The 24,745-nt window shown below is 45.4% G+C and overlaps 2 protein-coding genes across 2 annotated transcripts in view; one reads left to right on the top strand and one right to left on the bottom strand.

Moving 5' to 3' along the window:
* GABRA5 (gamma-aminobutyric acid type A receptor subunit alpha5) overlaps positions 1-24,745 on the top strand; it is a 73,544-nt gene that overhangs the window by 10,455 nt on the left and 38,344 nt on the right. Inside the window, exons 2-4 of the mRNA XM_084841779.1 lie at positions 5,426-5,547; positions 10,548-10,615; positions 11,774-11,994. Coding sequence (XP_084697905.1) covers positions 5,426-5,547; positions 10,548-10,615; positions 11,774-11,994 — 411 coding nt within the window. The remainder of the gene's footprint in view (positions 1-5,425; positions 5,548-10,547; positions 10,616-11,773; positions 11,995-24,745) is intronic.
* Positions 1-24,745, bottom strand: part of GABRB3 (gamma-aminobutyric acid type A receptor subunit beta3) — a 258,047-nt gene that overhangs the window by 203,090 nt on the left and 30,212 nt on the right. The window lies entirely within an intron of this gene.

Raw genomic sequence — 24,745 nt, 5'->3', positions numbered from 1 at the left:
AAGAGGGGTTCACATCACTCACATAGAGAGCTAAATCTTTCAGCATCTTCAGCATCACAGTCCCTGTTACTATTTGGTTCAGAGCCTGTCAGATTACATGCGCAGATGCGTACGTGTGTGTGAAATAAGATGATGAGATCTTGAGAGTTATTTGATGGCGAGGCTTGCACATGATGCTAAATTAGGCCCTGGAAATTACTAGAGATTTATTTCAGGCTCCATGTTCTCCCCCTTTTTCTGTTCCCATTCCCCCCACCCACCAAGTTGTTTCTTTATAGGCAGCTTTAAACAGAAATTGCACCAAAGCTCTACAAAGCATTAATAGTTTGTGTAATAAAGGAAAGCTCACCGGCACACTTCCAGAACATGTCAGCTGGCCGTGTGCCAAACAATGCAGACTTTCCTTTCCAAATAGCTCCTTGGATTCCTTGTTTTCAGATAGTTTTACAATGTAGCAGTTCAAGTACTTATATTATATTACATAACATAGGATGTAATTGCTTCTAGAGAATACTGGGAGCGGGAGAGGATTGGGTTAGACAAGAATCATGAGCATTTTTTAGACTTAATGTTTCCTTAAAGCACAATTTCATTTTTCAATCCATGCGGGGGGGGGGGGGGAGAGATACATGGTGGTGTCCTTTTACTGCCCTTACAGAGGAGAAATTGCATAAAAGATTTCAGCTCTTCCCACGTTTCAGCCTGAGTAACTGAACGCTATGTACATTAGTAACATTTCTCACTGGTTTGTGTTTACTTGACGTGCTGTTCCTACATTTCTAAATAAATGTCTAGGCTTTACCCTTTCAAACACACATAATGGCTGGAGGGATTTTTTTAGACTGCTTTTGGGATGCAAGAACTAAAGAACACCATCCGATCTTGTCATTCAATAACATTAGGAACTGTTAATTTCCAAGCACGAAGACAGTTCCTTAATGCACATATTCATAGCCTCCTTCTCTATCATTGGCACATTGAATCATTCAGCCCAAAGGAAGCAGACGTTAAGGAGTATGGAAACTGGGAAGGCTGGAGTTCCTGGAACCACCTATAGAGATCGGATATTGAAGGGCTGTAAGAGATTGTGTGGCAGTGACTGTGATGGACTCTCTGGCAATGATTGGCTGAGCTGCCCTAGTATCATAGAGAGGCACAGAAGGTAGATGGAAGGGTCATTCTGGTTGACCTCAGATAAACTGCTCTGATCCTAATGTTCCCTGTCTTCCATTGGCAGAGAGTCCTAGGGAAAGGGGAGCAGAAGAAGAGACACCTAGGGAGGCAGTGGGCTCTCCCACACTGGAGGCATTCAAGACGAGGCTGGTCAGTCATCTGTCAGGGATGCTCTGACTTGGATTCCTGCACTGAGCAGGGGGTTGGACTTGATGGCCTTGTAGGCCCCTTCCAACCCTACTGTTCTATGATTCTATGACACACAGGACAAGCGGGGGGCAGGGACCTGAGAAGGCAACCCATCGAGGGAATAAGGAGTGGTCCACAGGAGGCTGGAAGGAGGAAGGAGAACTGGAAAGAGAAAGGTCAGGCAGGAGAGGGACACTTGACCAGAAGCTACAAAGGTCAGGGAGGCCTCAATTCACATATTGATTTGAAGTAACCAGTCATATCTTTGGCTTGCAGGCCCCTTGGGTATCTTCTGATGCAAGGTTGTCAAACCTCTTTCAGCCCAAGGGCTGAATTCAATTTCTGAGAAGCTCAGGGAGAGGTGGTGCATTCCAGTGGTGGGGAAAGCCAAAAGGGCACAAATCCCAGCATATTTTAGCTTGAAGTTCCTACTGCCAGTGACTCAGCCTTAGGAGAGACATGTCAGCCTTTTAGAATGGAGGGGAAACTGCACAAAAGCCGGGAAGCCACCAAACCATTGGTGGTTGGGGTGGAACCAGGAAACGTGTGGTGATGTGGGGAAGGAGCGGTGGCCATCTGGGGAAACCTAGAGGGCCAGATTGGTACCCCAGGACCTCCAGACTTCTGGGCTTCAACACCCCTGAGACAGAAGCATTGATTTAGTAGCCTTATACTGGTGTCTAAGTGTTACTGTCCACAGATGGTTCGTGATCGTTCTTTTTCTTTTCTTTTTTTTTGATAACAGGGGTTCTTTAGTTTAACGCATTGGATTTTTACCATAATGATACTTGGCACGTTCTGTTGTTATGTGTAATACTATCGTGTGACTGACAAATTTAGATTTCTGTCATTCTAATTTGTTTGTAATTAAGAAGGCTAATAGTTATGGTGCTGGTACTGGTGATGGCATGCCTGCAGCAGCTATTTCACTGGTCCTAATTCCTTTTCCACCCCTGAGGCCATCTGTGTTGACTATACTAAGGAAGAATGGCTAGGGGACTGGTCATCAGAAGACCTGGTTTCTGTCATGGTTTTGCTCAATGTTCACTTCAGCATTACGTATCATTCTTGCTGTCACTGCTGGTAACAACAATTCGGCAGGATTAAAATTTTGCTAAAGACTTTGTGTAGCAGATGTCAGAATTTGATCCTCTGGGTGCAACTTCATTAGAATGGCTTGTTGATGGTGAGTAGAATCAAATTAAGAAATAACTCCTTTGATTTATAGGCTACTAATCTTTAATTTTGTGCAATGTGTTTTTCCCATTTACTTGCCTCAGATTCTTGTGACTAACCAGCAGGGCTGCCCAAGACATTTTGCTGCCTGAGGCAAAGAACAAGATGGCACCTCTTTCCCATTCCATACACAGAAGCCAGCTGGACTGGCAGTCGAATCTTTCGTCAAGGCTGGCTATGTGATAGTATCGTCCACTACACCTGAAGCAGCAGGCTAGTTTAGCGGGTGGGACAGATAGTGTGGCATTCTCAGCAAGGTCCTCAGTTTTTCCATTCCATTCTCAGTTTTTCCAACAAAGGGGGACTGCCAGGGAGTTCAGGAGGAACAGTTGGGATGCTGCCGTTTCTGCTTCCCAACATCTGCCGTCTGAAGCAGTCGCCTCACTCTGTTAATGGAAGGACTGGTTCTGCTAACCAGCCAGGAGTATAGCAGAAGAGGAGGGAAATGTAGGGAGTGCAGTGGAGAGTCGAAAAAAATGTGGTGCAACTTGATAGGAAATATATTGGTAAACCAGAAGAATGATTTTTTTTTATCATTCTGAGTGAAAAAAAAATTGTCACCTTAAGATTAAAAACAAGCTGTTGCAGCTGTCACATTGGGGCAAAAATAATCCTGACTTTACATATATGCTGATGGGGACTGAGCTGGTGGTGCCTGACCAGGAAAGGGATCTTGGGTTTGTAGCAGATAGCTTGATAAAAATGTTGACCCAATGTGCAGTTGCTGTGAAAAAGGCAAACTCCCAAGTTGGGCTTAATTAGAAAAGGAACTGAGATAAAACTGCTAATATCATTCTGCCCCTATACAAATCTATGGTGAGACCATGCTTGGAATACTGTGTACAGTTCTGGTCACTGCACCTCAAAAAGGATATTGTAGGGTTGGAAACGGTGCAGAAAAGGGCAACTAAAATGGCCAAGGGGCTGGAGCAATTCCCCTGTGAAGAAAATTTACAACATTTGGGGCTATTTAGCTTAGAAGAATGGTGAGTAAGGAAAGTCATGATAGAGATCTACAAAATTATGCATGGTGTAGAAAAAGTGCAGAGGGAGACTTTTCCCTTCCTCTCTCATAATACTAGAACCTGGGATCATCCAGCAGAGCTGAATAGTGAAAGATTCTGGATAGATAAAATTAAATACTTCATTCAGTGCATAGGTAAACTATGGAATTTGCTACCACAAGATGTCATGATGACCACCCAAGTTGGATGGCTTTAAAAGGGTATTAGGCAAATGCACAGAGGTAAGGCCATCAATGGCTTCTAGTCATGATGGCTATATATTACCTCCAATATCAGAGGCAATATGCCTCTGTATGGTACTTGCTGGGGAATGTAAACAGGAGGGTACTGCTGCGATCATGTCCTACATGTGGGCTTCCCATAGACATTTGGTTGGCCACCATGGGAACAGAATGCTGGACTAGATTGGTCTCTTTTGGTCAGGTCCAGCACAGCTCTGCTTATGTTCATGTGATTGTACTATTTCAAACTGCGTATGGGGGCTCACATGACTGAGTGTCTTCCATCCAAAAACTACCCTTCTCATAGAAAGTAAGCATGTCACAGAGAAGAATGCTTCAGCCTAGCTTTCTCCCTGCCAGGCTAGCTTTCTGTGTATAGGGATACACACACATACATCTGGAAGAGCATTCAGTCATGTGAGCCCCACTTGCAGTTCAAAGTGGTACAGTCCACAAACAGGTTTACCACCTCATCTGCACTTCACAGAAGTAGTAGAGAGTTGCATCTCACAAGGGAAGGGGTTCAAAAAATGGAAGGGGTAGAGGGAGCAAATTGCATGGAGAAGGACTGAGCATGGAGAGAGCCTTCAAACTCCTCTTTAGCCCAGAGAAGAGAGGATTAACAGGTGACTTGCTACCTGTCTTCAGATATTTGAAGAGCTGTCACATAGAAGATGGAGCGCATTTGTTCTCTGTTGCTCCAGGGGGTAAGACCCAAACCAATGGGTTCAAAGGAGAAGAAAGGGGATTTCGATGAAACATTAGGAAGAACAACTCAGGGGTATGAGCTATTCAATGAAGGTAGTGGGCTCTCCTTCACTAGAACTTTTTAAGAAGAAGATGGATGACCACCTATCAGGCATGATGTAGTAGCAGAGTTCCTGCATTGACAAGGGGTTGGACTATTTGATGACCTTTGAGATCAATTCCAACTCTAGCATTATATGGTTTTTGGTGATGATAGTGGATCAAGTTAAGTCAGGGATGGAGAACCTCAGGCCCGGGGGCCAAATCTGGCTTCCTGCAGTCCCAGTCTGGCCCTCCATGGTTTCCCAGATGGCCACACCCTCATTCCCCTGACCACCCACCATTTGGTAGTTTCCAGGCTTTTGTACAGTCCCCCCCCCCATTTTAATAGTGTGAAATGCCTCTCTTAAGGCCTAGTTACTAGCAGTAAGCGCTTTAAGCTACAATATGCTGGTCTTTTTGGTCTCATCTGTTTTGTCTTTAGCCCTGCCCACCACTGGAATGCCGGCCCCAAGACTTTCTCTGAAATGGAATAGGACCCTTGGGTTAAAAGAGGTTCCCCACCCCTGAGTTAAGTGAATGTGTGTGGGGGGGGGGGCTGGGGGAATGATATGGGGGAAGCTAGGTGAAAATGCATGGTGGTAGAACCTCATGGTAGAAATCCGTTACACAGAGAGTAAGCAGCTAAGAGATGGTACATTTTTCTGCAATCCTCCTTCAAAAGCTGTTCTCTATCAAATCCGAGATGCTTATGAGATCAAGACAACCTTTAATCCATTGGCTGTCTCTCCCAATCCTTATTTATGTTGTCTCCAACCCTCCTCCTTTTAACAGCTTCTCACAAATGCCAACAGCTTCAGGGAAATATGATACCAATGATAACATCACCATATTCACCAGGATTTTGGACGGCCTACTGGATGGATATGATAACAGGCTTCGCCCAGGCCTGGGAGGTATGCTAGATATTCCTACAAGTATACACCTTATTGGAAGTGTGCTATGTAACAACAAAGGAGGGGGCTTTTCCAGTGGTGGCACCCTGATTATAGAATGTCCTTCCCAAAGCGATATGTCTGGCACCTACATTACTTTCAGTGCCAGGTTTAGACATAATTATTTTCCCAGGCATTTTGATTTGAGAAATGCCTTGGTCTGCTGTATATTTTTAGTTAGTGCCTCTTTTATTGTTAATGATATGGTGTTATTGTATATTTTAGACTTCTCTTGGATGTCAGTATTTTATGTTTATATTTGCTATTCACTGCCTTGGAGTCTATTGAATGAAGTGGGAAGGGATACAAGTATTTTAAATAAGTGAATGAATAAATACATCTTTTTCAAGAACAACACTTAAAATGGTATGCAGTTGTCTCCCACTAAGGCAGGGATGGGAAACCTCCGGCCTCCACACCAGGTACAGCCAGCAGGAGGTCCCATCCCATCTGACTCCCATCCTTGTCTCCAATTGGAGATAAGGGGTTTCCCCTCCTCCTTCCCATACTGAAAGTGATGCTTTTCAAAAACGCCCATTGGTGACAACGGAGTCTTTTAAAAGCCTAATTACAGCATGGGGAGCATTTGGGTAGGGGACGCCACTAGTGAAGGAGGGAACCCTCCTCTCCCCAATGCTATGACCAGCCCTCAAAACATCACCCCTCCTCTGCTGCATTAGGCTCTTAAAAAACATCCATTGCTTCCAATGGAGTTTTTTAAAAGCTTGATCGCAGTGATAGAGGGTTGATGTGAGTGTAAGAGGAAGAGGGAGTGTGTATATGAGTGTCGGAGAGAGTGAATGGGGTCTTGTGCCCCCTGATGTCCTTGCCCAGAACCAGTTCACCCCTCGGGCTGAAAAACATTCCCCACTCCTGCAATAAGGGGTTATCCAAAACATGTCCAAAGAGCAGCAGAAATATGCCACTTCCCTCCAATTTTTTTGTTTCCTTTCTTTTTGTATGTTAAAAGATTTTTCTGTTTTTAAGTCCGAGTTAAGAGCATTTTTGAAGTCAGTATCCACAGCACTTTTAATCTGTTACACTATACTTAGGATAATCATGGAAAAGTCAGATCACCTCATGTGTGTGTGTGTGTGTGTGTGTGTGTGTACTGACCTTGCAAGGAGACAGGGAAGTGAGGAAGGGACCAGATAAAAGCACATTGTGGTGCCTTTGCTGCACCACAGTATGAAAGCCAATTACAGAAATGTTTGTTTGTTTATGTAAAATATTTACATCCCATTTTTAATACACATTTTCAAGAAAGCCTGAAAGAGCAATCCAAAGAGAGCTGGGGAGGGAGCATCTATGGTGGAGGAACTGCCAGATCCAAAGTTCTGTTGGGCCTGTGCTGACAGGACACATCCTTTTTGGGGCACAACACCAGTGGTGGAGCCTCAAGGCAGCAGAGGCTTCTGTGCCTACAAAAGAGGCTCACAAGGATGGATCTCCCTCTCTGGCCACAGACCTCCAAGTCTGCAGATGGAAAGGGAGACCTGCACCACCCTGTGGCTGCTGAGATGCCCTGTGTCATGAATCTCGGCCCTCAGGTCTTTCACTGTGCTTCAGAAGATGCTGACAAGGTCGGTATCTTATTCAGGGCCCTCCCACCGTACTCTGACTCAGAAGGTGATACTTTGGCAGAACCGTCATCTCCCCAGCCTTGCAAAAGGCTTAGACAGCAAATCAGCCCTTTAACATTCCAGTCAGCTCCTCCAGAGGGGCATGGGAGGATGGAGCTGACCACGCTATAGGCCACAACTTCCTCCTATTGTCCTAGTAGGAGACAACTTTAGGGCTGACTTGGAACTATCCAAGGTCCTGTTTTCATGCATCCTCTGCATAAGAGAGCGTCTGCCATGACTTTGCCTGTGGCACCTTGAGTTACCTCCCTTGACCAGACTTTACCTGCGTGACATGACCTTGCCCACTGTGACTTGACTTTGACTACTTGACCAGGCTTTCCCTACCTTGTTCTGACTCCATCAGATTCTACTGGCTTCCCCTGTGGGTCTCAAGTATCCACTAGACAGGACATCCTCACAGGATTTAAAACAATACTTCATAAGAATAGAACAAAACAATACAATGGCACCAACCATAACATAGCAGAGATCAACCAAATAGACTGACTCCTCAAAATTTAGAGGACACTCAATGCCGTAGTAAACAAATGTTTTCTGCTGGTGCCTAAAGTCCATTAAAGTAAGTGTTAGTTGATTAGGAATTTGGAGAGAGTTCCATTGACAAGGTGCCACCATTGAGAAGGTTCTGGTAGCCACTGGTATCACCCTAGATCAGGGGTAGGTAACCTGGTTATCTCCAAATGTTTTGAACTACAACTCCCATTAGTCCCAGTCAGCATGGCCAATTGGCAGGGATAATGGGAGTTGTAGTCCAAAACATCTGGAGGGTACCAGGTTGCCTACCGCTGCCCTAGATGATGGAGGTATCCAGATACAGGCCTCTAATTAAGAGTTTAACAGCTTGTCCATTTCCTATGAGAGCATGCATCCTTCAGATATACTCTGGTCTTATCCTCAATAGAACTGTTGACATTAAATCATTGTGTCTGTTTATCTGTTTTATTGTCATTGATTCTTATTTCTGCCTTTTATGCTGCAGGGGTGTGTGTGTATACATATACAAAGTTTTGTGGCGGTTTTGTTTTTCTTATTATTTTATATTTGTATAATGAAATCTGCATTGGCCTTAAAAGGTGGCCTAAAAAAAATGTAAATAAATAAATACGTGTACACACACACACACACACACACACACACCCCTATTCCAGTGTAAGAGTGAAGTGTGCTTCTGATTTTAATCCAGAAATACTAGCTTATATTGGGAAGTGAAGTTAGTGTACTTCTCTGTAGAGTAGGTTCTTTTTTTAGTATCTGGAGGGAAATGACATAGAGCATTCTATCCATTTTTAGTTAATTGCATGTTATCTCTTGAATCACAAAATGGTACAGCAGGCAAATCAGTTATCTAAGTACCTGACAGTAGCAATATGGTATGTCTGTTACATTTCCCTCAACCTTAGAAATAATAAAATGCCCTCAGAATCACTAAAGATGTACAAGATTTTATCTGGCAAAAATCGTGGTGTAAAATTGGTAATCTATATTCAAATTCCTAAACTAAACTGCATTGAAATAGTTTGCAAAATTCCCCTTTGCCTTAATGACCTAGTATTTATTATTAAGCTGTCATTTTATGAAGCAAGAAAGGATAGGGAGGAAAAATCACCAAATCAACTGTAAGTTGTGTTGAAAAATTGTGTAATTACTTGATTGAAGGACCAGATGTCAGAGTGCCATAAATTGATTGTTCTTAGTAGACCCACACAATAGCAAATGCAGCCGCTTTGTAAAATTACACATTGTTAAATGCTTTAATTTTACCATCCAAGCTTTGCTCAAAGCAGTACAAACAGATTACCTGGCCGTTTTCAGGTCTAAGTACCATCACTTCATTCCAGTGATCTCTTTTGGCACTAATGCAGGCACAGAGTTACCTGGCCTGCAAAGCTGTCCCATTTATTTCACTGGAGGGGCGACCCTGTGGTTGCATCCTTCCATACTCATAGAGATGTCCCACCTATCTACCGAAGCAGCTCACACACTCAGGAGCTGCACTTGCGTGGACCCAATCTGGTGCCTAGTTAAAGATTTACTCCCACCAGAGTGCAGGACTTCCCCCTCTTGCTGGTCTTGTAGGCTTCGGTGTTCTACTGCTGCTACATATTTCTATACTTCTGTGACATACACTGAGCACCAACAAAGTGTTGGGTGCTGTATTTAGCATACTGGTGATATTCAGTGCCAGCTCCACGTTTTTGAAGGCCCTTGGATGAGACACCTTCAGTGGACCTCCTCTCTCAGTGAGTCTACCTTCTCCTTGCCATTTTTATCCCCTGCTCTTGCTGCTCATCCTCTTTCCCATCATTGCTACCACTTGCTTGCTTGACAGGCAAAAAGCCAGTGAGCAAGTAGGCAGTGGTGTCTACTGCTCCTCCTCTTTCTTGCCACCACTGTTGTCTGGGCCAGAGCGGGAGGCAGGTTGCAATGGTGGACAGGAGGAAAAGGCCCAGGGGGCTCTTGTCAGTGGGCCCCTGCTGGGCTGTGGGCCCTCAGCAGGTGCCCAGTCATGCCTACCCTTGATGCCAGCCCCAGATATGGTCGTTGCTTAGACCTTGTATAGCATTTAGCAGTCTGGCCAGGATACCCCTGAAGGCCGAAGGCATGGCTTGATATGGGTGTAGTTAGGATGAAAAATTCTAAGCTGTTAAAGCAGGGGTGGTGGGCTTTTTTTTCTGTCAAGAACCACATTCCCTGAGGGATAATCTGTCAGGGGCTGTATGCTGGGCCAGAAGTGGACAGGGCCAGAGCCAAAGTGACTGGGGCCACCCCTTCTGTCTCTCTCTCTCTCTCTCTCACTCTCACTCACTCAATCTCTCTCTGTCTCTGCCACCTTCTTTTCCCTCCTTCTCTCTCTCTTTCCTCTTCTCTACCCAGCAGGCCAATCACAGAGGGACGGGTCACTCTTACCAGAGGTCATTGGAGCATAGGAAGCTGCCGTATACTGAGTCAGGTCATTGGTCCATCTAGTCCAGTATTGTTGACACTGACTGACAGTGGCTCACCAAGTTTCAGACAGTTTTCCCAGTCCTACCTGGAGATGCTGGGGATTGAACCTGGGACTGTCTGCATGCAAAGCAGGTGCTCTACCACTGAGCTATGGCCCCTCCCACCTACAGCTCCTTCCTATGGTCTGAATGGATTGCTTGCAGAGGGCTTTTGAAATTGAGATAAGGGCCATTGGTTGCCCAACCCTGTTTTAATGCTCCTTAACTTCAGTACTGTTACAAGACTAGATCAGTGCTCCCAGATATGTTCTGAAAATTGCCTGTTGATACAGCAGCTGCTGATTTATGCTCTGCATTTCTTTTGCTGTAGAGAGAATAACTGAGGTGAAAACAGACATCTATGTCACCAGTTTTGGTCCAGTGTCAGATACTGAAATGGTAAGTTGCAACACTGAAGGCCAAAATAGACATTACTTTGAAGCTATGTCTTTTCCCCCTCCCCCCATTTTTACTGTAGAGTAGGTGTAGGGGGCCCAGTTTGGATTGGGGTCCTAGTGTGGGAGAGTAGGGGGGCTTTTAAGATACAGATTGGGGGCTCCGTGCACCTACTCTAGAGTAAAAATGAACAAAAGAGGTAGCTGCGAGACACAGATTTAAAGTAATGTCCGTTTTGGGCCAGAGACTCTGGATTTTCAAGAAGGAATTGGCTTTGCTGCAATTTGGTCTATGCAGGGCTCCATGAGGGAGTGCTCCGGACCAGTAAAAATAGCTTCCTAATGGGGGTGGGGGTTGGAGTGAATGTCATCTGACTGGCAGGGGCTGCTCAACCAATAAGAGAGGCTTCCCCCTCCCCCCTTTTCCCTTTCTTCTGAAAGTCCAGATGCACCTGCATTTCAGAAGCAAGCCTCATTGAGCACAGTGGGAGTTACTTCTGAGTAGACACACATATGCTTGTGCTGGGAAAGACAGCAGTAAACAGAAAGATGGAACCCAGCCCCCATTTTAACCCACGGGATCTCTGTAACAAAGGGGGGGAAGTAGTTTCTTCCTAATGCAATAAACCAAACAAAGGAGAACTGGAGCCTTGAGATTGCACTTTACCACTCTTAGGGCTTTAAGCGGTGCCATGACAGTTGAGGGGGATCTCTGTAAATTCTGTGGGCATTCAGAGGGAGAGCCTCACTCAGCACAATGGGAGTTACTTCTGAGGAGACACTAATGGGTTTGTGCAGGGATGGGAAACACCCCTTGACTGGGGTCATGGTGGAAGTCACACCCCTGGGCAGCATACCCGAGGTTTGTGCAGGGGTTGGGGCACACAGCAACTACACCGCGGAGAACCCAACTTAAGGAAAAGAATCGGACTCTAAGCAGTCTCAGGAAATCCGTTTTTTCCCTGATAAGCTCCGGGGTGGCTGCTGGATGTTCACGACGTCACGTATTCCTAATGACCTCCATACGCAGCCAGTTCAGAGTAAATCACTGGTGGATACAGGCCCTCTAAATATCTTCTGTTGTTTTTGTTTGAGTAACGTTGAAGACTGGTCCATTCTTTTGAGCTATGGTGCTTACACGATTGTGTCTATTTTATACCAGGAATATACTATTGATGTTTTTTTCCGACAAAGCTGGAAAGATGAAAGGCTTCGGTTTAAAGGGCCGATGCAACGCCTCCCTCTGAACAACCTCCTTGCCAGTAAGATCTGGACTCCAGACACTTTTTTCCATAATGGTAAAAAATCTATTGCCCACAACATGACCACGCCCAACAAGCTTCTGCGCCTTGAGGACGACGGGACCCTCCTATATACGATGAGGTGAGGCGGTTGCTTGCTGATCTCTTTTGATTTTCATTCTGTGATCAGTCCCCATCTGCAGCACCCTGTGAGTCTTCACACGTGAGTCAAGGAAAACATCTCTTACACATATTTATGAGAATATCAAAAGAAAGTGGGAAGCATAATCACGCTTTACAAGTAGCAATTAACGTACAGCTTCTGAACAATGCCGATTTTCTTTTTTTTAAAGATATTCTCTGAAGCACAAATGATTCAGACTTTTTTTCTTTCTTTGCCAAAACAGATTGGTACATTACCTTCATAAGTATTCAGAGCTGATCTGCTGAGTTTGATCTAAGCTGGAAAGTTGAATCTGTCGCATCTTGAATGATCAAAGCGTAGGGTGTGGTTGTTTGTTTTACCATCTGAAGGGAGCAATCCTATGCAGATCAACGGTCACCTCTGACCCCGGGTGCGACCGCCTTTCCACTGCAGGGTGGGAGGAGTGGTGAAGAGCTGATCTCCTCTGTGCTCCCGCCACCCTCCTTTCACGGCTAGACAGCCAATTCCGGCTGTCTAGCTGCGGGACCTCAGAGTGTGGGGAGAGGTGGCCAGATGACACATAGGAAGTGTCATACCAGCACTTCTGACCTCCCCGCCCCGCCCCCAGGGATGCCCTGTTTTCCCCGCTCTGCACTCCTCTTACAAGTGCAGAGTGCGGGGCCAATCCACGCTGCCTATGAGGCAACATTGGAGTGGGTGGAGGTCGGTTCTCAGGGAACCGACCTCAGAGTGCAGGCTCCGAGGTTGGTTCCCAGGAACTGACCAATCCTAAGGCTGTCTAGCCACTGACTAGCAGCCATGGGATTGTGCTTTAATTAAAGAGGACACGAGACTAAGGCTGTAGCTGGTGGAGGAAAGAGGCATGATTTTAGCAAGCACCCTCTCACCCTCTTTTAGTGTTTGTGAGTGTGATCGATACCAGAACCTTTCAAGGCTCCCATTCTCTTCTGATCTAGCAACATCGGAAAGAAAAGCGGTGGCGCTGCAGCAATATCTGCACTGGCAATGGTGGAGCATAAGCTCCCTCGTGGCCTGATTATTTTGATTCTCACTGCAAAAAAAATGTTCCGTAATATTTAAGAAGAAATAAAATTTGCATTGAAAGCCTGATCTAGTGGGGAGAAATTCAAACGATAATTGAAAATAAGAGAAATGGCTAGTGATGGTGGAAAACCCTGGAACTGGCTGGACTTACAAGGGTGCATGAGTTCTCCTCCTCCCTCTTGAACCCAATAGGAGTTGAGCTCAAACTCCAATACTTTGTTCCTGGCTCATAAAGAATTTCCCTGCCCTGCCACCTCCCTGCTAATGCAGACATACCTTTCCCATCCTCAAAAACGTACCTGGGTGTGACAAAAGAACTCCTGGTGAGACTTCCATTCCTCCCTGGGAGTTTGCTTATCACTAGTAATTAGATCAGAGCTGGTGTTGCATACAGACTAAGACTGAGCTACAAATCAGGAAGGCCCCAGTTCAAATTTCGCCTCTGCCATGAACTTTCTAGGTGGCCTTAAGCAAGCTCGTTTCTCCCCGCGCGCCCCAAATCTGCAATAAGGGCGATAATAACCCTGACTTACCTTACAGGGTTGTTGTAAGGATTGCAGCTAGGTACTGCATGTGAAATGCTTTGAACACTTGAAAGCACCATACAAATGTTAAATATTATAAACCACAAGTGCGACCTGTGACAAAATTTTGCAGTATGCAAGTGCACTTTTCACTGTTCTACTCAGCCAGCCATCCTCTCCTCTCCTCTCCTCTCCTCTCCTCTCCTCTCCTCTCCTCTCCTCTCCTCTCCTCTCCTCTCCTCTACACTACTCCATTCCATTCACACTGCCACCTGGTTTTCCTTTCTTTCCCCCAACAGTCAGTCAGCACTCCATGGCTACACAGCATGCTCAGTCCTTACTCAGCAGTTTTGTTCCTAAAGATTTTTTTGGGTGCTTCTACTAACTTTGGGGTATCCACAGGTCTGCTGAAATCTCCCTCTTGTGTGGGTGTTGTTGTGTTGACTGCATAAGCAATGGCATTCACACCTGAACATCAGAAATAGAGGGAATGAGTAGATACATCCGTCACAATCTCTGGGAATGCTTGCCTCAAAGGGCAGAACTCTAGGCGCCTTCCAGTCCAGATGGGGTTTAGAGTGCCTTCTGAATCCCTCTCATAGTTCAGGACAGGGAAGTCTTCTCCTCATCCTTGGGTGCCCTGGATTCTGCCTGTATATGTCTTCTATCCCATGGCTCCTAGTGAGATGTCTACTAGATAGGAGTGCCTTTCTAGTAGAGGACTGGTTCCCCTTGGCTCCAGAAGTAGGAAAAAAGACCTCCCAGACAGTCTTGAGTAGGGGTGTTGAACCTCAGGCCCATGGGCCAAGTCCAGCCTGCCTGGGTCCCAATCTGTCCCTCCAGCGTTCCCCACATGGCCACCCCCTTTCTCTAGTCCCACCCCTTTCCCTCGACCACTGATTGTTTGGTGGTTTCCCAGCTTTTATGCAGTTTCCCCCCCAATTCTAAAAGGTTGAACTGCCTCTCCCAAGGCTTAGTGTCTGGCCGTTAAGAGCTTTGAGCTACAATAAGCTGGTCTTTTTGGCCCTGCCCATTTTGTCTTTAGCCCCGCTCACCACTGGAATGCATCCCCCAAGAGCTTCTCCAAAATGGAATTTCACCCTTGGGCTGAAAGAGGTTTGACAGCCCTGCTCTGTAGGATCCGTACAGGGGCCCCTCCCCTGTGTTTGTATGTGTTCTGGGCCTTCAAGCCACCGTAGATCCTGTGCTAAGGCGGCTGAAACTTTCCCCCCTTTCCCCCCAGCCTCCTGGATCTGCCTGCCTACTGGCTCCCCCTGTCCCCCTCCCCGTACTGTGGCAGCTGCCCACATTCAGCCAGGCCAGCGGAGCTAGAGGCCCACCAGGGAGTCCTCCGTAGCCCAACTGCTTTGTCAAAAGAACAGAAAGATGCCAAAGGTCTGTAACTGAGAAGACGTGTTTGCGAAAAAAAGGATAAAGCCAGTGTTATAGGAATACTGTGTTTTGGTGACCATGTTACCCATTTCCATTCCCTACTCTTTCCTGTTCTTCTTCATGTGGATTATCCTCTGGTAGTATATTGATGGCTAACAAGGACTGAACAGAAGTAAAGTAGATATACTAAAAAGAGCATGGCAGGAGGTAGAGGGAATAATAAGGGAACTTCAAAGGAAATAGAAGCGTTAGACTCACTTTAAAACTTTCTGCTTTAGTATCACTGACACCAGCGTTTGAATTCCCAAAGCTTTGTTCAATACAGAAGAATAACATATCAGTTATATATAAAGACGTTGCCTGTTCAGGGCCAGCGTCAATGGTAGGCATGGTTGGGCACCTGCCCAGGGTCCACAGCCCTGCAGGGGCCCATTGACAAGAGACCCCTGGAGTTGCTCCTCCTCTTCACCAGTGCAACCTGCTTGTTCCCCTGCCTGTTGTTCTGGCCCAGACAACAGTGATGGTGAAAAGGAGGATCAGGAGATGCTGCTGCCAGCTTGCTCCCTGGCTCTTTGCCTGCCAAGCGAGCAAATGGTAGCATGATGAGAAAGAGGAGAAGTAAGAGCAGCTGGTGAGCTGAGAAGGTAGACTTACTGTGAGAGGAGGGGGCCCATTGAGGGTGTCTTGCCCACAGGCTCTTAAAATCCTGGAGCTGGCACTGATGTTCAGTTTTGCTTCCACACTCGGAGCCAAGTTATGTCATCAGCAGCCTCCTGTGCTACAGCTGCTGCTGAACTGTACATCTTCAGACAGAAACAGTGGTGGTGGAGAAGGCATTGAATGTTTGAATATAGAATATTGCTGCACATTCAAAATGAGCGTGCCCAGGAGCTGTTGTTCCTTTTTAGGGAGAACATTCAAATATTTGGTCTCCTGCTTGAAGTGTGAAGTGGTACAGCGCAGCAAGGAATCCCTGAAGTTTGCCTGCTGATGGTGTCTGCTGCCCTTTAGCACAATCTGATCTGTTAAATCAGTGTTTCCTAAAGTGGCACATCGAACTGCCTAGTAGTGAAGCGTAGGAAGTCTGCCATGAGACCTGAGGGCTGGGAGCAACTGCAGATGTACTTATGAAATCTCATTGAAACTGTGTGGACAGGAAAGGCCCTGATAAAACAGAATGGAAAACAAAAGATTGGATTGGATTCTGGTTGGGTAGGTATTGTGGATAGAGAAATTTCTAAAATTAATTCACAAAATTGGAGCATGTGCAGTTTGCCACCTCTTTTCAGTTCAGTAGCACCTCTGTCTCCCCCCGCCCCACATTAATGGTGGGCACACATGCATCTATTAAAAAAAAAAACCTGCAAAAAAGGAAACCTAGATTTAACTGATCATATGATTGCATTAAAAATGTGCAGTGTGTTTATCAACACACGCATGCACACAGGCACACTGGCAGAACTCCACACAAGAAGGATCTTAATATCAGCTATGTACCTTGGTTTTTTTGCACTGTTCTATCAATGTGCAAATGTGCATCAGCAAAACACCATACAGGGTGCAAATACTGATGCAGTGATGTGAACAATCACATCAAGATTGCTGCTGCTGCTGCTTCCTCCTCCTACTCCATTTTTGCTGTATTTTATCAATATGTACAAGTGCACATGCAGATCAGCAACACATGGTATAAGATGAAAATATCGAGGCAGTTATGTGTATGATCACATCAAGAAAGACACAAATAAATGGAAGGAGCTGAAAGTGGTGACAAGCTGTGCATGCCCAGTACTTTGTACAAAATTTAGAAATGAAAAATGGAGCTACAGGGAAATCCTACTGCATCAGTTCTGCTTCGGAAACAAGTGGAGATGATTCAAAACTCAAAAATCTGGAAGGCAGAGGATTCAGATGAGCAGAATTGTCAAAGCATACCTAATTGTGGTACTGGTTGCTGCCCTGTTAGTTGGTTTCTTTCCATCCACTCGGAAGGGAATGTTAAGTTTGCCAGCTCCCCTAGAGGGAAGGAGCTTTAACTCATTTTTTACATGTCCTGTGAGAAAAAGCTTAATGAAACAATATATTTAGACAAATGAGAAGAAAAAGGGTGGGCTGTGCAAATACAACTCAAATATTTAAAAGAGAGAAGATGGGTGTCCTGTTCAGACCACTTGGGTACTGCAAACACTAGATGGAATTTTAAAAGAGTATTTGTTCTCAAAAGTGCCAAGGGGTTGTGTGTGTGGATATTATTGAATGTAATGCGTTTCAGAACAAAGAGCTTTCTCATCAGGGACAAGCTTACAAACCCAAATTCTAGAAGGAGGCTAAGGCAGCTTCCAAAGATGCTTGAAGATGACTTAGCCTCTTCCCTGAATTTGAGTTTAGAAGATTGTCCCTGATGGAAGAGCTCTTCATTCTGAAACACATTGGGTTTTATTACCTATTTTTTGGCATCTTAGAGAACATATCCTCTTTTCACATTCCATCCTGTTTTGCTGCTTCGCTTCTGGTCTTTTGTGTACTGCAAATACTAGGTATGCTCCCTAAATTCTAGCTAGCTTCCTTCCTGGTAAGTGTATTGATGTTTTCAGTAGCAGAGGGGAACCATAGCTGAAAGCTGGAATGTGCGCTATGGGTGCGGGGCAGAGCACGGGGTGAGAAACAGAGTTTCCAGTCTGACATAGGGATCCGCTATACACTGCTGAGCACCAAGGGGCAAGAGGCAACCTGCCCCATTGAGTTCCAGAGCTCAGCAGAAGACATCTATCTGAAAGGAAGCCAGATGAGTGCTCCAAGCCCTGCCCTCAGGAGAGGGGAGAGACCTTCAGGAGGCTGCAGTGGCTCTAACCTGGGGGGGGGGGTCTCCACAACAACGGGAGGGGAAGCAAATGGAGGATTAGCTGGGAATCAGCTTTGGTCTGCACAGGGCTCCATGAATGAGTGTACTGTACCTTTCTAAATTGCTTCACACTAACATACTTCTGGGTGGGGTGGGAGGTTTGGAGTGAATGTCATCAGACTGGCAGGGGCTGATCAACAAATGAGGCTTCCCCCACCCTCCAATGCAAGAGGATCCCTCCCCCCACCACATCCTTCCTTGCAGCAAAGCAAACATCAGAGAAACACAGCTGCAGCCTTCTCCCTCCCCTGAAGCTCTCAATGCTGCAAAGGAGCGAAGCTGTGAATTACTTCCAAGAAGCAAGGAAGCAGACATCAAAGATATGCAGCTTCAACATAGCACTTCACCGGCTTTAGGAGAGTTAAGCCTCTGAATACTTGACGCACCATGGCTCCAACCAGCCCCCTTTCTAATCCCCTTTCTCCTTTCCCCTGAATCTCCCGATGCTGCGAATGAGCGAAGCTGCAAATTACTTACTTCCGAAAAGCAAGGAAGCAAAATTCAAAGACACCCAGCTTTGACATAGCTTTAAGGCTCCTAAATGCATTATTTTGATTCATGGGAATCTCAGTAACCTCGGAAGTGCACATCTCAGGAACAAGCCTCATTGACCATAATGGGAGTTACTTCTGAGTAGACAAACATATGTTTGTGCTGGGAAAGACAGGGACAGGAAAGACGGGGACAAGAAACACCCCTTGACCAGGGTCATGGTGAAAGGCACACACCCGGGGCAGGGCTAGCATGCCCAAAGTAAATGCAGGTTTGGGCAACAACTATAGCATGGAGAACCCAACTTAAGAAAAATAATCAGACTTTAAGCAGTCTCAGGAAAATTGGGTTTTCCGCAAAAAGCTCTGGGGTGGCTGCGACGTCATGTGCCGAACAACCTCCAAATGCAGTGAGCTCACAGCAAATTGCCTGTAGAGACACACCCTCTGGAGCTTTGCACTCAGGACTTCTAGTCGGGTCAGATCATAAGTCAGGGGTGCAGAACCTCTTTGAGACTGAGGGCTAAATTCTGTTTCAGAGAAGCTTTCAGGGGCCTCATTCCAGTGGTGGGTGTGGCTGAAGACAGAAGGGGCAGGGCTAAAACACCCCAAATGCCGGCATCTTTTAGCATATACCTCGTCTGCCAGTAAGTAAGAGGAGAGTAATTTCAGCTTTTTAGAATGGGGGAAAAAGTGCACCAAACTGGGAAACCACCAAGTGGTTTGGAAAAATGGCATAGTGTTCTGAAAAGGGGGCGTAGTCTTCTGAAAACCCGGAAGGGCCTGATTGGACTTCTGCAAGGCTAGATTTGGCCCCCAGGCCTGGGCTTCTGCACCCCTGCCATAAGATGTGGGGAAGCACAGAGTCCCAGGTGGTGGTGGGGTGGACTCCCAGAATCCTGAGATCAGGACTGAGAAGCAACAGTGGTTCTGCTTAAGCCTGTGAATCTCAGATCTGCTCTTCTTCCAAGAGATCCACCTCTCTCCTGGAATGTGCAGGATTCCTGCCTATGGGATTTATTTATTTATTTTCTATACTACCCAATAGCCAAAGGTCCCTGAGCAGTTCATAAAAATCAAACCCAGAAAGTACAGCATAAAACAATATAAAAGCTTAAAACTACAATATAAAAGTACAACCAGAATAAAACCTAGCAGCAATGCAGAGATTTAAAATACAGACATGTATTGCCTCAACTGTAGGTTGGGAAATCCCTTAGTAATGCATTAGCAGAACAAGATGCCTCAGCAAAGCTGGGCCACACCAACAGCATCACTTCTTTCATCGTGAGTGTTCCCGTGCTATTCTTCACTGGCAAAAAAATTAATAGAACGTACACTGGTTTGCCCTTGGGGAAATAGCGGTAAAGAGTGACAGGCAAAATGTAGATTAACAAGAACCTTTTTCCTCACATTCCTAAACCATTGTGCAAATTGACAAAGACCTTGTAATGCCTGAGAGTAAGATGCTTCTCACATCAAAGAGCATGAAAAATGTTTCTTTGATACAAAAGTCCACTAAAGCCAACTGGGACAAACTCTGTCCCAGAATCTTTCCATTGTCATGAAATTCAGGCTGAATTTGGTCAGTCATGGGGCTCAGTGCAACCCCCAAAGCCCTGTTGTGGGCTCTACCATCTCTATAGTTGACCACTTGAGTAGAGATGGGGGTAATTCCCATGAGTTCAATGCAACTCAGAAATGTATGTACACATTTCTTTTTATTTTTAAAAAATTAAAATACAAACGCAAACATGCATATGTGAGTATCTGAGACAAAAAGAATCATACAATAAATCATGAAAAAGAATTGAACGAAGAAGACAAAACCCAGATAATGTTCTACACTAATCAATAAAGATACCAAAATCTAAACTTAAATAAATAACCTTTACATTAAATTAAATTAAATCCAACACTTCCGTTCTAACATTATTTATTTTTAATTATTACATTTATATCCCGCCTTTTTTCCTCCTTAAGGAACCCAAGGCAGTGTACATAATCCTCCTCTCCATTTTATCCTCACAACACCGTCCCTGTGAGGTGGGTTGGGCTGAGAGTCTATGACTGCTCCAAAGTCACTCAGTGAGCTTCCATGGCCAAGTGAGGACTAGAACCCGGATCTCCTGACTCCCAATCCAACACTCTCACCACTGCACCACACTGGTAACAAGGACACATTTCAGGGCCAGATCTACATGGGGCTTTTATGCTGGTCCTGCTGCACCCCAAAGTTGATAGAGTCAGACGACGTGTGCCCTTCTCTGTAGCCAGCACGCTGTTTCTATCTCTAAAACCTGGTGTTTCTGAAACTGTTATTCTGATGGATTATCCCATCGCGGTGCTTTCATGGCACTTTTGGGGTCTGTGTGAAGCTGAACTGCCCTCACTGCAGGCTTCAGGAGCAGTGCTGATGGGTGGAAGGGAAAGTGCCGGAGGCGGGGCACGGGGAGAGCAGAGTCATGTCTACCTGGAAGTTACTTCAGATTGCACTTTGCCAAGTACAGGAGCAGAGGGGGCAGGAGAATTCCTTTGCCTTTTGGTGCAATATTGAGTGTGGGAGTGGGGAGTGGGAGTTGTGGAGAGCAAGCCTCAAGCCTGCCATTTTAGAACTAGGCATCCCTCCTTGGAAGTAACTTGTCCTCTTTTGCAGTTCACTGCCTGTGGGGTGGGGTGGGGGAGTGGTGGAGAGCAAGTCTCAAACAGCGGGAGAGGGAAGGAATGGAAGGAGTTCACCTGCTTCTCCCTGGGGGGCGGGCATTGGAAATACTCTGTATCAGCACATCTTTGAATATGAATGGGGCTGGTTCTCTCTTTCTCCCTTTTAATTTCTTTGCCTCAAGGAACAATGAGCTGACATGGATAACCATGTCTACTCAGAACTAAATAATGTTTTTTTTTTCAACGAGGCTTACTCGTGAGAAAGTCAGAAGGTTGCTTTTGGGTTCCCTTTGTTTTTTAAAAAAAGTCTCCATGCAGCATCGTAGTTTTACACTCATTCCTGCAACACCCTTCCCCTCCCCCCTTCCCAATTCTCAGGTATGCAAAACTCTATTGATTTTAACAGGTGATGGTTCCCAAATGACCGCTAATCCCACCAGGAAAATTATTATTAAAATTAGTACTGCTGCAGCTCAGTCATTCATAATATCGCTTTTCCTGAGGAGCATTGCTGCATACCTTGGCATTACTTCACCAGGGTTTAGGGGGTGCTGCCACTGGAGGGAGAGAGAGGGATGGGAGGGAGGATGTTTGTACATCTACTCGGAAGTAACTCCTCCATTGCACGCAAGTGGGGGGGATGTGGGGGGAAGCCTGTTGATTCAAAGCTGCATGCAGGGGGTGGGGAGCAGAGGGCTAAAAAATGGAGCTGCACAGGTACGCAGAGCTTTATTGATTTTGAGCTGATAGTTTGAATGTGCTCATTACAGGAGTGTGGAACTGCGCATTTCTAGGTGCTCAAACAGCAATCCCCAAACCCTCCCCCCTCATTCCCATCCATTTCACTTGAATGAGGGCAGAAAGGAGAACAGGGGTGGAAGTAACTCGGTGTCTCCCATTGACTTAACAAGACATGGGTGTGAGGAGAGTGGGGCGTGGGGAGGGGCAAGCCTGTCTGTCCAGATGTCCACAGCAGTTTAATTCAAGTCCTTCAATTCAGCCTGACTTCCCCTGAGAGAGGGAGCACATGAGGGGAGGTGTTCGCTAAATGTGCCTGCTCGGAAGTAAGTCAAGTGACTGAGCAGGGAAAGGAGAACAGGGACGGAGAGGAAGCCTCTGCTCATTCGCTGCCCCACACCTACACAATTCGTGACGTCGTTCTACTTGCCCACCCAACCCCAAATTAATGCAGCTTCAGGTGCCATTTGCCCAGTGCAAGCGTGTGTGTGTGTGTGTGTGTGTGTGTGTGTAAGGTATACATCACTTTACTGGCTAGCATGTTCTGCTGGAGAAGCAAACCCGAACTGATGAAACTCCAGCTTAAACCAGAAACAGATCACGAAGCATCTCCATGTGGAACAGGGAAGGTCTCTCACGCCTCTTGGGGATCTGAGGGCCCAAACCAGATGTTTGTTCATGTTTGTTGCCGTTGTGTTGCTGATTTTTAAAATAAACAGCCAGCATGGGAGAGGGCTGAATTGGATCACAGCCATGCTATAGGGAGAGGGGGACTCAAGGGGGCTTTAGGTCCTGATCCAAATGTGGGCACACCACCTATTTGCAGTGGGGAAAGAAGCTTCCAAAAGGCCCCCAACTTGGATCAAGGTGTAAAGCCCCCTCTCCCCAGGCCATGATCTTGATCTGGTCCCGCTGCCCCCCCCCCGTGCCACCTATTGATTTTCTTAAAATCAGGTAGGCAAGGTCTCAGGACGTGAATGATGTCATGTCTAATTTGGCCCTAACAGGCTGTTTTAGGAGCACTCTGCTGAGTTCTGAAGGCAGAAAAAAAAAAACATGCAAAAATTCTGAACCAAGGACTGCTCCCCTAACCCTTTCCACCCTGAGATCAGCAAGGACGGCCACTTGTGCGTTGCCAAAAAAAGAAGAAACCCGTCACCAATACACAGGACAAAAGAGAATATCAATTTGCATATGCACATTTAGAAATGTCAACTCTAAGAACTGGCCAGGTGACCTGTGTGGCTCTCAGTCTGCTGTCCAGGTGCTAAGTGTGGATGGGCAACATCAAGGACCCTCCCTGCTCTCCCTCCTGATGGTTCTTTCTCTTTAAACTGGATGGCCCTTCAAACAGAGGACTGTCCTCTGCCAGCTCTCCAAAAGTAGGACACCTGGCCACCATAAAACCAGCATAAGATTGGGCTGCATAGCCCTTAAAAACTCAGAGTGGAATGCAAGAGCCGAGTCCATTGGAAACACTGGGTTTGGGAGGTTATGCACGTTTTGCCCATGATGTTTAATCTATGATGACAAATGCAAGGGCCCCTTGATGCATGTTCATCATTTAGCTGCAGCATGTATGACTCAATCCGTAGCTGCATTTAAGTGTGTGTGTAAATTATTAAAATTGCACTTCTGTGCATTACTTTACTTAGCAGGGAATAAATATTTTTAGGATTCAGCTGAGACTCTGATTTAACTAGACAACTCACCTGGTATTCATGTAGAGTGAAAATGTATAGGCTAATTATAAAACTACGCAGCTAGATTTAAGTATTAGCTTGATTGCTAATATAGGTAATACAGACTGGTAGCACATTTCTTTTCTGCCCCTAGAGGGCAGCATTGTCTGTAACTAAATTTGGAACTACTACTACTAGCTACTTTCACAAATAATAAAATGTGTAGAAGTGCTAACAGGGCTGTGTCTGATTTGTGTGGTGTGTACGTATGTCGTGTAGGTCGAGAGAGAGAGAGAGAGAGAGAGAGGAAAAATAATGAAGATAAGCATTTATTAACTTCTGTCCAATACTATAGATCTGCATATGCTGCAAGAAATGAAACTGGCAAGGAGGAGATGTGCAAACTTCCATATAGACATCATTTCCTATTTACATTTAAGAGGGGAATGATCAAGTAGGACTCTGATATTGCAAAGGAAAACATTATAACTCGTTGAATTACAGAATGAAGAAGCAACGTAAGGCTTTGAGGAGCTTTAAACAATCCCTGGTAAAACTGTCTGGGCATTTGCCGTTGAATAAGATTATAGTAGAGCTATATGTTTTTTTAATGATGACACTGCAAACAGCCAAGCATTCCATGCCATGTTCAAATAAAAAATGTTCCAACTACTTCTTTTGATAATCCTGGCCCATTGAAATTGAGTGTAATATGTGTGATAGCCACTTGATGGCAGCACAGCCTCATTTTTGGTCACACTGACTTGGTTATTAATAGAGAAAAACACTTTGTATTTCATTAAGGCTTGCTTAGTTTATACCATGTGTGTATGTACATTTCTACATATAATGTGAAGAATTAGGTGCACTTCAGTTTAGACTCCCATAACATATTTAATAGAAAAGTAATAGGCACCATTATGTTTACTGGATATGAACATGAATCAGTGTGGAATTAAGGAGCTATTTTTAGTTCTCCTATAGCACATGCTGGCTTTTCTTCCCTTAAAAAAAAAATAAAAAAAACCTTATCTGACTTTTAAATCTGGTTGGTTTTCTTCAGAAACAAACTCGCATGCCAGATGTATTCCCCACACAGCTGTATAATCCCTTGTTAGCATGCCAGATGTTTTCCCTGCACAGCTGTATAATCCCTTGTAGGGTCTAACAGTGCCTCGCCCAGCTGCACTTTAATAAGCACAACCATTATTATGCCCATCCAGAGTTGCTCCCACTGAAGCTCTTTTCTTTAATCAGCAGGTTTTGGGTCCAGCTTTGTTATTTGTCTTT

This window comes from Heloderma suspectum, chromosome 3, assembly GCF_057233095.1.
Source record: "Heloderma suspectum isolate Gila_16-S chromosome 3, 16-S_ref, whole genome shotgun sequence".
NCBI classification, from domain to species: Eukaryota; Metazoa; Chordata; class Lepidosauria; order Squamata; family Helodermatidae; genus Heloderma; species Heloderma suspectum.
The sequence above is the reverse complement of the archived record's forward strand: the minus strand, read 5'-3'. Positions and strand labels throughout refer to the sequence as shown.